Source organism: Dermacentor variabilis, chromosome 8, assembly GCF_050947875.1.
Source record: "Dermacentor variabilis isolate Ectoservices chromosome 8, ASM5094787v1, whole genome shotgun sequence".
Lineage (NCBI taxonomy): Eukaryota > Metazoa > Arthropoda > Arachnida > Ixodida > Ixodidae > Dermacentor > Dermacentor variabilis.
The window spans coordinates 105617868-105634252 of NC_134575.1; the positions used below are offsets into that span (position 1 = coordinate 105617868).

Here is a 16385-nt window from a genome sequence, read left to right on the forward strand (position 1 = left end):
CATGACTGGACGCAAAAATACTGCACTTATTACGATCTTCATGTTATGGAGGTTGAAGAGATAGAAGATCGCAGGAAGACAGAAACTTGCACTAAATAAAAGTAGCAGAACTAGGAATGTCGTTGAAGGAAATGTTTGAACAGGCAGACTTGTCTTCGCCAGGGGAGAAACTGCTTCCGTTTACAGCGTTTACATAGGCGTTGCTCACTCTTCCCGACCCTCTTGAGGATATCGGAGATCGCGGCGCACGAGTGCGTCATCTCCGAGGTTCTTGACGTCATAAGCCGGTGGTGTGACCGCTTTCTGCCAAGAAGTGAAACAGTATATGATCTGCGTAATATACGTCGTCATATTTAGGCTCCCTAAAGTAAATTTCGGCGTCAGCACCTTGATCACTTGGAAAATTAGCAGCTTTACTCGTAGCCGACAATATACACCAGTGGCCACCGGGAGGACATACCATTTTTGACAAAATTTTATATTTTCCATGTCCTCTGTTCATATCTGAGGAAGCAGCAAAAGTACACGGATATATTTTTTCACTCGCATTCGAGCGTCTCATTGAAGTGTTGGGCCGAATGTTACCAAGCAGTTACGGCACATTTTTGCACTACATAGGTCTACTTGTATAATATGTTTGAAGAACAGTGCTTTTTTATTTCGTACTAGTATTTTCTGTCAATAGAGTAACATGCATTCTGATCAAGTGCCACTTGAAGATTTACTTCGCGCCATTGAGTCTGTGCACACGAATTCGCACACTCTCTTTAGGAACGATCAGGAAGGAGCATGTGTCCAGCTCAAGGTCATGCTGCAATGAATGGAAAAAGAAATATTTGTTAAAAAATATAAAACATGCGCACAGCCGTACACTTGCTCTACGTAATACCGCTTGCTGTGATGGTGTAGCGAGTGAGAAAACAAAAATTGTAGCGTATATTTTCACTTGGTAAAGGCAGCATACTTTGGAGCATGCGCAGCTGCACAGTCAAGTCTCATGTACCTAACGTTGCCGTTCTGATATTCCAAACCTGAATACCGCTCTATTTTGTTATGGAAATCCGTGTGATTTATCAATCATACACGCTGTCTTAGCGCTCTCACCACAATAAAAACACAAAAATGAAACAAATTTTTTTCATCGAACATCAGAAAACACAGCAATCCAATATGGTACACTTATCACGCACAAGTGGCATGAATTTCCTGAGATAAAATGTTACAGGCATATTGTTTTAAAGGAAAGGAACACATATGCAGAGCACTCTAGCGGGCAGCAAAGTGTCCTTCAACCTTATGAATACAATTTCTAGCATGACAATTTAGCTAAAGTAAAAAAAGAAGAAAGCAACGAAACCAGACTTTTGCGAAGGAAATTACTTGTATATTGTTACCCGTAATCAGTTACATTTCTTAGTAATTTTATATTTTAACAACTGTCTTTTTCATTCAGTAACGGTCAGTGCAGTTCAAATACTTCTTTAGTAACCAGTTACGTTATTCTCGGAACAAGCTCTAACAGGAGACGCGGCTTTAGCACTTGAATTTAGCTAGAACTAATCTAGGATACCTGCGGTCCCCACATGCGGCACTCTTCTAAAGCTCCTGTTTTGACAGGCGAACCCGACTCTTGGGCACACTTTAGGGATGTTCTTTTTATGCGGCATCTATAGGCGGCGAGAGTTGCTGCTCAATTCTTCGCAGAACTAGGTCTATTATTTCTCTCACATAGACAAGTTCTCTGTCATTAAACGTGCATGTCCTTGCGATTGTAACGCAAGCCGTATTTTGAGGGCCGAATGAAGAACAGTTATATTTGTGTTTGCTATAAAGGTTTAGCCGCGTCTTCGAAGAACAGGAACATCTGCAGGCGTCTAGTGCAATTCGTCGGTTTAGGTCTAAGTGGCTGTGCGGAAAGGGGGCTGGCAAGAGTTTCACGAGATGCTGGGTGACGCATTGAACCGGCACTGTTATAAGCTTCGCACTGATGGCCACTTCGTTAGTTATTGCTAGCAAATCACCTATAGGCGACTTCTTTTATGCTTTTCTCCAGCAGAAGCGTCTTTTTTTTTACTTCCAACAACAATAAAACAACGCTTCTTAGAGGACCCGTACACGAGCATCGCAGCATTGAACAACCGCCATACACTACATCATCACCGTTCTTTCGAGCACACACATCGCCTGAGTTTTCAGTGTCACTGCTGATGTCTTCAAAAGAAAAATAAAGAACATGAGCGACACAAAAATTCAAGAACAACGTTAGTGAAGATAAACAACGTGTGAATGGCTGAAACGATGCCCTGAAAGAGCCAGGTTAGCTCGTTGTTGATTTTGGCTGTTTCCTGCAATATTATTAAATGTTGGGAGGCAAGTAATTTCAAGTGAATCAATTACGTTCTAGTGAATGCACCATTAGCTTTGTGAGGGAGTAATTGGTAACTGCAATCAATTAAATTATTGTTGCGGCAGTGGTAATTATAATCGCATACATTATTTTCTGTAACGTGTACGATTGTGAAAAAGATGAAATTAGTGGGCTATTTCGTTAACACTAATCGCACTTATTTCTATTGAGCGACGAATGCAAGAGGTGGTAAATATACAGGACAAAGTTGCAAACGTATTGTTATGAGGTTCCACAGTTTCTCAGCTTGTTGCGCTAAGGAAGCACACACAAAGAATAAAAGAATAGAATGACGTGGACATGGCAGTAAACTACATACAATACCTTCTGACTGGCGCCCAGAGTGATACGATAGTGGCGAAGCACCTGAGCAGTAGCTGAGGCTATCTCGAGAAGGGCCAGACGCATTCCGATGCATATCCGGGGGCCCAGACCGAAAGGTTGGTACACAGTTGGGTTGACTAAGTGCTTATTTTCTGGACTGAACCTGAAATTGAATGAAACTCATAAGCATGAATAATGCAAGGAGTGGGTGCTGGGTCCAATACAAGGCGAGAAGCCGTCTATATCCTAATCCTAATCCATAAGAAAGGGGACGCCACGGACTTGAAAAATTATAGACCGATCAGCTTACTGTCCGTTGCCTACAAAGTATTTACTAAGGTAATTGCAAATAGAATCAAGGACACCTTAGACTTCCGTCAACCAAAGGACAAGGCAGGATTCCGTAAAGGCTACTCAACAACAGACCATATTCACACTATCAATCAGGTGATAGAAATATGTGCGGAATATAACCAACCCTTATATGTAGCTTTCATTGGTTACGAGAAAGCGTTTGATTCAGTCGAAACCTCAACAGTCATGGAGGCATTGCGGAATCAGAGTGTAGATGAGGCGTATGTAAAAATACTGAAAGATATCTATAGCGGCTCCGCAGCCACGGTAGTCCTCCATAAAGAAAGCAACAAAATTCCAATAACGAAAGGCGCAGGCAGGGAGATACGATCTCTCCAATAATATTCACAGCGTGTTTACAGGAGGTATTCAGAGACCTGGACTGGGAAGAATTGGGGATAAGGGTTAATGGAAAATACCTTAGTAACTTGAGATTCGCTGATGATATTGCCTTGTTTAGTAACTCAGGGGACCAACTGCAATTCATGCTGACTGACCTGGGAAGGCGAAGCCGAAAGGTGGGTCTAAAAATTAATCTGCAGAAAACTAAAGTATTGTTTAACAGACTCGGAAGAGAACAGCAGTTTACGATAGGTAGCGAGGCACTGGAAGTGGTAAGGGAATACATCTACTTAGGACAGGTAGTGACTGCGGATCCAGATCATGAGACTGAAATAATCAGAAGAATAAGAATGGGTGGGGTGCGTTTGGCAGGCATTCTCAGATCATGAACAGCAGGTTGCGTTTATCCGTCAAGAGAAAAGTATATAACCAGCTGTGTCTTACCAGTACTCACGTACGGGTCATAAACCTGGAGGCTTACGAAAAGGGTTCTACTTAAATTGAGGGCGACGCAACGAGCTACGGAAAGAAGAATGATAGGTGTAACGTTAAGGGATAAGAAAAGAGCAGATTGGGTGAGGGAACAAACGCGAGTTAAGGATATCTTAGTTGAAACCAAGAAAAAAATTGGGCATGGGCAGGACATGCAATGAGGAGGGAAGATAACCGATGGTCATTAAGGGTTACAGACTGTAATCCCAGGGGAAGGGAAGCGTAGCAGGGGGCGGCAGAAAGTTAGGTGGGCGGATGAGATTAAGAAGTTTGCAGGGACGACATGGCCACAATTAGTACATGAGCGGGTTAGCTGGAGAAGTATGGGAGAGGCCTTTGCCCTGCAGTGGGCGTAACCAGGCTGATGATGATGATGCTGATGACATTGCACCATTGATAATTTAGTGTTAGAAAGCATTGGAATCTGCCATGAATATCGACTTCTTGAGAGATGCAAGGTGGTTACCCGGCGCTTCTTTGCGTGACAGTCTGCGAGGTGACCAGATTTAACTTCATGTTCGAAGTCCCAAGAGATGGCAGCATCGACATCCTTCACTAGCGCTTTTCCTTTAAGCAGGGCCACGTCTGCTTGTGTTATTTTCCTCGATCCATGAAATCAGTCTCCAGCTATAAATCTGGTCATATAAGGCTGTTGAAGAATGGGATCGCACTTCTGCACTCTTAAGTCGGCCTTGATGAAATGGTTCGATCACAATTTAAAAATGAAGCTTCTACTGGCCCGTTCAAAAATTAAAATACACTTGTATTCCAAGCCATTTATCGCGTCTACTCGTGAGACGTTACTCGGGGCGCTAAAATTCGAAAGAACTCACACGGCCACAGACTCCCAAAGCATGCAATAAGATGCTGTCTAACCGCAGATTTATCGACTACCTCATAGGCTGAGGCAGCTCTTTGAGGATAGCGCTATGGTCTCAGGCTCCTTTTAACAGCCAAGCACAAGATACAAAAGATAAAAGGGATCTGTTCAGCTGTTAGCAAATGTGCAGGAGCGCAGACATCGAGGAAAGGACGAAAAATGGCACACATTAAGAAGCCTGCTGTTCGTAAGCGCGACGCAGTGTATAAGACACCATTGACTTGTGGCATATGCTATATTGGCAGAACTGAAAGTTGGCTAAACGTGCACCTAAGCGAACAGAGCTATTCGCTAAGGTGTCCGCCGTGTTTCCATTTTGCATAGCATTGATCCACGTGTAGACGTCAGCAAATGTACGAAAGGACCACCTTGTTCATTCGGCATCATGACGCAACCACTAGCAAGATAGCCGAACCGTTCTTTAAACATTGTAGTGATCATACGTTTGACATCCAGGTTCCCACTTACTTGCTGAAAGCAGAGATTCATTTTATTTATGCCTCTTAATAACGTTTCATTCTTTATGTTTTTTTTTCGCCCAAGAAACCTCGTTTGCAGTACCACGCTTTGTGCCTGTTTATTCTCCTTTATTGATGGCCGTTTTTCTCACTGTACTTACCATCATGCGTAGTGTTCTCAAAATAGCCTAATTTTCTGTTAAATTTTTTTATGTGACGCGTTTTTCCAGAGTATAGGTATTGCAAAAACGATAGGTCTAACGTTCTCCCAAGTAACCGTAATTGAGGTAAAGTATATAAAGCAATAATCATTCTGAGGTTTCCGCGGTAAAGAGGTGGCGAAATTTCCCTTAATGGTTTTTCGAGATTTGGTCACAATGCACACACACCGATCTATTGAGATACTCAAATGGTTAAAGAGTGATTGTGCCTTTCGCACTAATTTTGTTCAAGAAACAATGCCTAGAAATGAGTTAAGCCCGAAAAAATCAATGTGTCATTTTCCATAGGTCATTGGTTACCTGATATGTATGATTTAGGCGCAGGCAATTGAATGCGAAGCCCACACCATCATTTATTTATACTCTGGAACGATATCTCAGTTGTGGATGATTCACAATTTGAATAATAAATCATATTTATTGCGCCCATTTTTTAAGTCGTAAATTTTCTTGCTTTTTTCGACGAATTTACTCTACGTCGCCAGAAAAAACGCTGAACAAATTCTAACTTTGTATAATACGGAATGTGGCCTGAATTTTCTGGTGTTAAAGAAGACGAACGCTCACCTTTCTGGGACAAACTTTTCCGGTTCGTGCCAGTATGTCGGATCATGATGCAGTTGATATGTAGGCACTATTACCGACGTTCCTTTCTTAATGAGATATTTCCCACATTGATAGTCTTGTTCCGCACACCGCGATGTAAACCTGGAGAAAGGGGTTCGGAAGGTGAACGAATTGTCGAGGAAAGACGTATTAAGCCCGCTGCAAGTTATGAAACCAAGCCATAGCAAGGGCAAAGACAATGTCCCTCGCGAAATGAAAATAAAAGCATTCGACAACTCGAGATAGAAGCTCGGTAAAGTGCCGAATCCACAAGTATTCTAAGCGTTCAACATAGAAAAATAAAAAAAAATATTTGCCCTCTGCCGACTAGGAGAAGTTCATAAATCACGCCTATTTGGAAGATGTGTTCACTATTACGCATTCGAAGCGATTCAGTCATCCTACCTGTTCTGTCTCGATGTTGGTCGTTCAGGCTATGAGATAGTTCAAGGTTGTAACGACGAGCCGCTAAGTAATCCACGTGTAAAAAATGGCTCATTGTTGCGTAGTACTGCATACCAGTGGCGCGCGATTCTCGTTGTCTTTCAAAATATCAACTGCATGGTTCAATGCATACGACCTTCGCTACCGTTACACGTACTTGCAATTCTCGCACCCAGCTCATCTGGTGACCAGCAGACAATAATAGGGATAGCGGCGGGAGTTCCGGTCGAAATTGACACCAATATTTACGTGTACCACTAGTGGAATTGATGAAGATTAATGCTCAACCTTAACCGACAGTGACACCAGTACCACGTATCGTCGATCGTATCCTGCGATAAGGGATGTGCATCCAGCATCGTACATGGATGTCCTTTGTGAGGGCACTTCAAAGAGGCGTGGAAAGAGTGCTCCGAACAATGTTACCCCGAACTTCGAAGGCTCGTGTACTCGGATGTAACACATTTTTGTTTATATTGATCGCTAGCCACAGACAGGATAACCATGAATTTGGTGAGGCACCGAGCTAGTATACATGTTGGAAAATATTCAACGTATTTATAGAACAATCAATACAGAATCCATGTTGCGAGCGACCATACGAGGAATCTTTGGACTGGGCGACCACTGATCTAAGAGATGCATTGTGGAGACCATCGAAAGTATGGTCTGTGTATCCATGTAATGTTCACCTCGAACACGTAATTAGCCTGCCTGATAGTTGCCGCGTAACAACGTACGGACTCAGTGCAATTGCGGAGTGCTTGAACTTTCATAACTTGCTTTTAAGTTTTTATCTTCTGTCTGGTGGAGAACAATGCCAAACCATCTCATGAATTTTTTTCCTCCGCAGATACATTACCAGCAATTCAAGCGTTCGCTTGCTCTTATTTTTTCATTATCTGTGGTCTTGTAACTGTCCATACACCATTCGCTCTGATGAGATCATTTAAGATCTCGTGGGACGCACCACGCTATTTATGCAGCGTTGAGCCCAACACGGTCATGTAACGTGTACACTGCAAAAGAAAGTTTATGTTATTTGACCTGGCTTCAATATGATATCCTGCACTCTAATTATGCTAAGTAGTCAGAGTTAACTCAACGGGGCTTGCACTTCAATAAATTTCACTGTACTGTGAAAGGACGCGTGTTTCTCACTAAACCCTGGAAAGTTTAAAACGCGCAAGCACGTATTCATTTTATATCTCTGGAGCGTCAGGGACAAAGTATTCGCAAGGCACTCTTCAGAATCACTTATTTTGAGGGCATGATATCTGATTTAATAGCATGACTACCGTCAGAAAAAATTGCTGTAAGAATTTATTGCGACAATAGCGTTCATAAGCACTTACATGCAACATATTCAATGCTACAGATCCACGCCCACCAAAACAAACTGAGTATAGCGATCCTTTCAAATGAGTTTTCTTGACCTTCACTTTCGTTTCTTGCCTAAATTGCGGTCGGCTGGTCAATTGTGCCAGCGACTGCTTGCTGCTTAATTTTAAAAGACCAACGCAATTTCTGTCATTTAATTTGCAATTGTAGACAATGAACGTGTAATATTTATTTATTTATTTATTTATTTATTTATTTATTTATTTATTTATTACGCACTGCCGATCCCCATGGGGAGCATTTCTAGAAGGACAAAGCAATACGCGGAGAAATAGAGATGATGAGAGTGTCAATACGTAATTACACATCTTGTATAAGATCATTTGGCATTTGTGGGAGCAAAAGTCATGGTAACGTCGTTACGAGCAGATATACAGCACATAATGATCATGTTCTGTAAAGCACACAAGAATTAATCAAGAGCACGAGTACACAAGAAACGCACACAAGGCTTTAACTGTGGATGGTGCGTATGTAATTTCCAAGTAATTATAAAAATTTATTGAAATTGTTATAACAATTTATATATTCGGAAAATCTGTTCCATTCTCTAACTGCCTGCATGAAGAAAGAAGATTTAAAACGTTTGTGTTGAAACGGTATCCTTCGAAGGTTAGTGGATACTTGTCACTTGAATGTCTACTTTCATACTCAGATATCAGTATTAAACTGTTAAAGTTAACTGTCTATGAAGACGTTGGAACAGCACTTCTTGACGTGCGAAGTCACCGTGATTGCATAATATTAAGAGTACAGATTTTTCGTATATTTCTGAGGTTGAAACAAATAATCTTCATTTGTTCTATGCGGCTTTTCTTGGACTGCTTCCAGCTTGTTAACTAAAAAAGTTGTAGCCACTAACCAAACCAGATTTGTATATTTAGGTTTAGGCCAAACAAAAGTACTGTGCACTGAAAGGTTTGTTTAAGGTAGTGCTCTCTCGCCAGGAAAGGTGATAGACATTGCAACACCGAAGTCGTCGGTTGAGAGAGAATACTCTCAGTGAGGTAGACGACGTAACATAATTTACACGTGTCTCCCACCTAAGGTCTTAAGCATTAATCCAAGGTACTTGTGCTGTTTGGCTGTTGTTAGTTGCGTGTCACCACTGGTGCTGGAAAAAAAATGCGAATGTTGTGCTTACGTATTATTCTTAGCAGAGCTGATTTTTTTACATTTAATATCCTATGTCATTTCGTGCACAATTATGAATTGTTGAGGAAAATATGACCGGAAGGGCAGTCAATTTCCTTGTAAATGAATGAACCATAGGCGAAAAGTTTCATGTTAGTTCTGATGGATGAGGGCCGCTAAATAATAAATATAGAATATAAGATCGGAGCCAAGACTTCGCTATGCAATTTTAGTTACTTCTTGTATTTGATTATTTGATTTTAAAGCTGTGTCCGGTTGTTTAGCTACGCGTTAATCCAGTCTATGATTGATCCTTTATCTATTGCCATATGTAAGTTCTACATTAGGTTTTGATGGGATAACCAGTCAAACGCTTTAGACATGCCAAGTGAGGTGAGGTCGATCTGCTTTTGTTGGTCGATGGCCAACAAGATGTGGTCTACTAATTCGATTAATTGTGTAATTGTGAAAACACCTTATCAATACCTGTGCTGAGACAGTGACAAAGCACGTTCTTATTCATAGTAAGTAGTGCTATGTTTAATAATGTGCTCCAGTAATGTGCATATTGTGCTTCTTAGTGATATGGAGTGCTACTTGGCGACATCAACTTCACCGCCTGATTTCTCAATTGATATAACCTGTGTCATTTGCTACTCATAAGGCAACGAACACGGTTTTAAGGATTTGTTCAGTGGTATGCATATATATTTGGTTACATATTCACCCTGCCGGGTGAGAAACTAATTTGATACGTTATATTATCAGTCCCTGGTGGCTGTTCGAGTTCAACTCTTAGCAAAAGGGTAAAAATACCTGCTTCGTCTATGTGAAGAGGTTCTATGCAGTGGGCACTACATGCCTTAGCATGCGGCGGGATGTGCTAGTGTGTAGTGAAAATTGTACCGAAATAATTTTTAAGCAATTTAGCTGTGTCTCTACTTTCTTTGGGGGACACTGCATTGTCTTTCTAGTTTTTTTTAGAATTTGTGTAGATTCAAAAGGTTTGTGGTGCATCATTTCGAAATTTAGCTAACGTGATAGATAAGAAGTGATTTTTGGCTTCCTTTATTTTTGACTTCAATTAAGTGACAGATGCCGCTAGGATCTTTGTACGTATAAATAGCGGTCTTTCTAAAATATTTTCTCAGGCGGTTGGCGTTTTGCCAGAGTAACGTTACGATTTATTCATGGATTAATTTTTTGCTTTCATTTATTTGGTTGGTAAGTAGTAAGAAATGCGATCGGATACAAATTTTTAAGATTTCTGCTACAACAATTCAATATCAGCATCCAGATGGCTCGCAAGTTGCTTCAACAAATTAAATTCGTGCAATGGGTGGAGGAGTATGCTAATATCGTGAGCATCCTTGAAGTCAACATACGTTTGACCTGATATGGAGAACTTTATGCTTTGTTTGCGAGCCGCCTTCATTAATGCTGCCTTATTTGGGGCACCACATCTGTTGCAAATATGAACCGTTTGCTTGTAATACAAAAGATAATTGGTCGCGTAATTAGTGATATGCCCTTTAACTCCCCTTCTGAGCCCCTATTTTTAAAACTTCGGGTAATTAAAGTCAGTCATATGTTTAACTACCGGCTTGCTCTTGGATACCTAAAAGAAACCAAACAGAACTTAAGCCTTTTTTTCATCTCTGGCTAGATTAGAACACTACAACCCATGTACCCGGAATACTGTCATGTGCCGCATGTGCCGCATGTGCGTTCAATCTATGGTAACCAAATGACTTGTTACACTCTCCCCACTCTGCTGAATAATTTCAGATCTGCGTCCATCGATGTACCTAATTGGTCTGGCAGAGAACTGTATAATTTCTATTGCCCGAAGAATTGGGTTTGACCAGGTACCTAATCTTTTGTTAAAGAGTTTTGTGCATCTATTTATCTATATTGTTTGTTTTGCCCGAGCTGTTTGACATGCGAAGCAAATTGTTTAAGTTAGATCTATGTACTATGTGCCCTTACTCTCTTTCCTTTCTCCCTTTTCGTTGTTCCTCTTTCTTTTCTTCTTCTACATTTTTTTCTCGCTCCTTGCTGTCTGCTTTCTTTTGGACCTTCTGGTTATTAGGACCAGTCAAATTACTTTTGTAGCAACTTTTTTTCTAATGCCTTGGCACTTGTACCACTTGCTTTTATGAATAAAGGTAATATTATTGTTGTTATTATTATTATAGAATCAATGACATCATGTGGCTCGAGATGCCGTTCATTACTTCATCGTTGGTATTATCAGTGGGAAGACGGTCGCTAAGAAACATCGGCTCAAGTATATCCGGGGCACGCCCATACACATGTGTGGGGTGCTTAATAAATAGAGATAGGTTAAGTTTTAGCACCGTATCAAAAGTTACGGCAGAAGAGTGTGATTGATGTTGCGTCTTGTACCTCTCCTTAGCGGGGAGGTTAAAATCGCCGACCACTAAGCATACTTGTAAGAAAATTTGAGTGCAAGCTTGCCTGCAAGGAATGCAAAATGTTGATGTCGGACGAGAGACTTGCATAAGCGCAGCCAACAACAGCTGGACAGGAAGTGAAGCACATTTTATAAAAACAGCTTCCACCCCTTCCACTTCTGAAATGACCGTGGGAGGAATATCTTTTCTCATTAGAATAGCTGCACCTGTTCAACGTGTAGGTTCATCTTTACCTAAGAATGCGTAGTCAGGCGGGGTTATGGCGAAGTCCCTAATGTTAGTAGATTGCTATGCTTCGGCGCACGCGACAAATTTGGGTTCTTCACTGAATAAGAACGGTTCTAAAGTCAATGCTGATAGTAAATGGGTTGTGCAACATTCTCACGTGGTTGATGCTGGATAGAGCCGCATGGTTTTAGAAATCACTTGGTTCGTGTAAGGAAGTGCCATAATAGTTTGGAATGATAGGTGATCTCCCTGAAATAAAAAGAGGGAAAGCGGGTGAACAGCCTTCCAGCACTTCGATCATTTAGGTACGCAAGCGAATTCCTTTTGATCGCTGTCGAATGCACAAATAACTTGTTTGTGTAGAAGACAGCCTGTACAAACTTATTTTAAAGCAAACCCCAACTCAATCTAACAAGATACTCACAATATCATTGAGCTCAAACACTTCTAGGATGCGGAGTACTTAGGGCAGGAGCTATATTGCGTCTTATCGGGGCCGGTCATGCTATCGCGCCATTGTGCTCTGTAAGGTACTAACAATCATAAAAAAACGTTCGTGTTCTTGTGGCTGCCCACCAGCTGCATTTCACTTGGTAAGCATGAGGTCTCTGTAAGTGCAATACTGTCCACTAAAAACAGAATAATGTAGTTGACACAAGAAACAGCGCAGCTGACCGCTAGGGGAGCTTACCGCAGGAACCTAGCAGAAAGTAAGAAACACAACGCACAACGACTAGACAAATACCACCAAGATCACAGCGGGGACGAAGTCTATTCTATGAATGAGAAGATTCACTATTGTGGTTATTTTACAGCTGTCAGCAAGCTGTACTAACGGTCTACGAAGACAGCAAAGATATTCAAAGTAGCCTGCACATTTGAGTGGAAACAGAAATTTATTACGTAAATGCAAGAACGTTCGATGAACTATTTCATTAAACGTAACCGACGCGACTATACAGATGTGCATGAAAGTGTGCGTACTCGGTGAAAACAATCGAACAAATCAAGTTTCCTGGAAACCAATGCGATTCCTCTCATGATTTACTTCGTTTTATAGGCCAGTGTCTGTATACTAGCAGTATCTGTGCACGCGCGTAGTAAAAAATAGTTGTCGTTCAGAGCAGACTCATCAACCTAAATAAATAACGATACACGTGCAATGCACTTCAGCTGGAATTGAACATTTGGCATCACACTGGAGAACCGCACTCTTTTGATAACGGTAGCGGCAGTGCTGTCTGCACTAATAAAAAGTATCTGAACCCTGCGTCACACTGGGTCTCGCCCGCTCCACGCGATGAAACGGGATAATATATATCAGCGCCCATATTAGGACTTCAGGTATGCCATAAAAACAGATGTATACAGGGTACGAAGTTAACCGAGGGGCCCAATTTTCAGTATTCATATCATAATAAGCCAACAAATAAAGAGACCAAGGACAACACAGGGGAAATTGCTTGTACTTACTAATTGCATTAAAGAAATTACAAATGAATGGAACTGAAAGTGCATGAAAAATGAACTTGCCCCGGATGGGGAACGATCCTACTGTATTTGTTAGTTGGTTTCTTGTGATATGAATCTATAAAGGTGTTTTTTAGGGGGTAGAAGTTTTTAATAAAAGGCTATAAGTGCAGCGAACATGGCTTTTGTGCAGAGGACTTCCTAGGGGGAAATACCTTTCCGCTAATAACGTGGGCTTGAGTAGGCTAATTACGGAAGGTTCGGTAATTAGATTTTGTTTATTAATCGATCCACTGGGCCGTCTTTATAGTGCGCATATGGAGACAGTCAGACGTTATTACAACCTCGTAAGTTGTGGAGATCACACCTAATTTGAGATATTCATCGTGGAATTTAAGTGCGCATTGCATGCAGTATTAGAACAGAGCAATACTGGCCCGCTCCCATAAAAAAAACCATGACGAAAAGTGCGACAAAGCTTGAAGCAACGTCGCGGCCAGTCGCGGCAGGTATTCACAGGGCCAGTTTTCCGTGGAAAAGCAACTGCCCTGCCGTAGTAAACGAGTATTTGCCACGACATGCTTTCATTTAAACTTTGTCACCGGCTTCGTCACGGGGCGCTTCCATGTGACGTAGCAGCACGCCGCACTCAGTTTCGATATTGCCTGCGTTGAGTCTTGAAATTTGCTTACGAATATCTAGAACATCACGCGCCCGCATTGACGCGCCGCAGCAAGACGACGAGGATGACGACGCCTTCCTTGGAATAATAAGTGCGGAAGACTTCGCTGAACCGCAGTGAGCTGACTCGGAGCTAAAAAAACTTTGTAGAGTATTTAAAGGGAACACCGGGACGTTATCCTTAGAGCATATAAGCGAAGATTGTCTTCCTTTCCATTTCAAAACAAGTACTCGTAAAGAAGAACTTCTCACCAGTCCACGCGAACTACCTTCTTGTTCCCTCAGCACTGCTTCTAGAAGCACTGCACGTCCTACATGACGATCCGACCACTGGGCAACTCGGATTCTCTCGGACGCTATCGAGGATACAGGAAAATTATTAGTAGCCGCGCCTGACTGCCGACGTCGCCTGTTACGTCAACACATGCTGAGACAGTCAGCGACGTGAGACACCACCGACAAGGCCAGCGCGGATTACCACAGCCGATCGAGCCTCCTTGCCGACCATTTCAGCAGATTGGAATGGATTTGTTGGGAACTTTTCCGACGTCAACATACGGAAATAAGGGGATCGTCGTGGCGACGGACTACCGTGCCTGCTTCGCTGAAACGATATATCTGCCGAAAGGTAGCGCAGTCGAAGTGGCGAAATTCCTCGTCGAGACCATCCTGCTGCGACATGGCGCCACATAAGTCCTCATCACCGACACAGGAACGGCCTTTACAGCAGAGCTAGCCCAAGTCATTCTGCTACAGCCAGACAAGCTGCAGGAGGTCAACTGCCTACCACCCGCAGACAAATGTGTTTAGGCAGCGCCTGAACAAAGCCCTCGCCGACATGCTAACAATGTACGTCGACGTCGAGCACAAGACATGGAATGTGGTCCTGCCATACCTAACCTTGGCTTATAACACGGCAGCGCAAAAAGCAACCCAAGCGATGCCGTTCAATCTGGTTTACGGAAGGAACCCGACGACGACTCTGGACGCCATGCTAGCCGCACGTCACCGACGAAGGGAATCTCGACGTCGCCAGCTGTCTCCAGCATGCCGAAGAAGCCTGACAGCTCGCCCATCTGCGCGTCAAGAATCAGCAGAGGACCGACAGCCGGCACTACAATCTTCGACGACGATGCGTGGAATACGAGTTTGGCGACCGCGTTTGGGTTTGGACCCCGATACGCCGACGAGGACTTGAAGCTTTTACGCCACAATTTCGGGCCCTACAAAGTCATCCGACGCATCGACTACGAGGTCGTGCCCGACGGCGTTCCGCTATCACAGCGGCGCCGTTCGGAACCTGAAATAGTCCATGTTGTGCGACTTAAGCCGTTTTACTAGCGCTAACGAACTTTGCGACTTTGCATACCTGAACTTCAAAGCTTATTTGGACTTTGTTTCTTTGGACTTGGTTCGTTTTTGTTTGGTAACTTTTTCTTTAATAAGTCTGCTTTTGTTTCTCGCTCTCCTTTTATGTTTTTAGCATTGGGATGATGCTCTTCAGGAGGGAGGCATTCCAACTTGTACTTGCTTATCGGGTGACCGTGTTTAATTGTCCAACAGATTTTTCTTTCAGCGCAGTAGGCGCCTGCATGTATCCGAAGTTTCTGCAATTTTATCGATGGTTCTATCCGCTATCTGTTGTGACCGAACCTTGTGTAATTTGATTGCATGTACGCGCGACGCGAATAGTGTAGAACTTTCTGGAAGACACGCTGACACCGGCGATTACCATGGAACCTTCAATGGCTCATTATAAAAGCCGAAGCGCTTGTTCCCCTGATCAGATTTTGACAATCGCTGTTGTGTTCGCCGCTATTCCTGTGCTTTGAGTGTAATTCGCGTTTGAGGGCAAAAGTTTGCCCAATAAAAGTTATATCATTAATTACAGATTTGCCGCTGCATTATTCGCCGTCACTACTACGTGACAATATTATAAATTTCTGAAAGATGGCAGGTCAATCAAGTGTGACTGCCTCCACATTTGCATGCCAACAACTTCTCACAGGATTCCAACAAAAGAAGTTCACTAAGGACTTCTTTAATTGGTGTTGTAAGTTAACGTTATTTGCTGCAAGTGTATGTCCGTCTTGCCTAGGAACTCATTTTCACACACATCAGGTTCCCTATGCTCATAGAGATTTTCTAAAAAGATCGTATATGCTAAAAAACACCCTGTAGAAGCATTTCCTTAAAATGAAATTATTTTAAATTTCTTTTTCTCTTTGTCACTTATTGGCCTAATTTTAGGTGCACGGCGCAGTTCGTGATCGTGTTTTGGCAGATTCATGTGCGGCAAATAGCTGCCGAGATCCCCTGCAATACAAATCAGGGGCCCCAAAACGTGGAAGCACTTCGTTCAGAGCTTATTCTATTCTTCTTACGACAAATTTGCGTAACCGCTTGCAAAAGCACCGGGAAGCGCTTTCTGAAATGTCCAATCAAACGCTGGCTTCATTTATACGCCACTTTTGTTTGCTTTCAAAGCGCACCGCATTGCTTACC

At 42.5% G+C, this 16385-nt stretch overlaps 1 protein-coding gene across 1 annotated transcript in view; it reads right to left on the reverse strand.

Moving 5' to 3' along the window:
- Window positions 1–632: 632 nt before the first annotated feature.
- LOC142590513 (cytochrome P450 3A6-like) overlaps window positions 633–16385 on the reverse strand; it is a 53832-nt gene continuing 38079 nt past the window's right edge. The window contains exons 11-14 of the mRNA XM_075702699.1: window positions 11887–11978; window positions 6046–6186; window positions 2732–2894; window positions 633–811 (exon numbers count right to left, since the gene is read on the reverse strand). Of these exons, the coding sequence (XP_075558814.1) occupies window positions 722–811; window positions 2732–2894; window positions 6046–6186; window positions 11887–11978 (486 nt within the window). The 3' untranslated portion in view covers window positions 633–721. The remainder of the gene's footprint in view (window positions 812–2731; window positions 2895–6045; window positions 6187–11886; window positions 11979–16385) is intronic.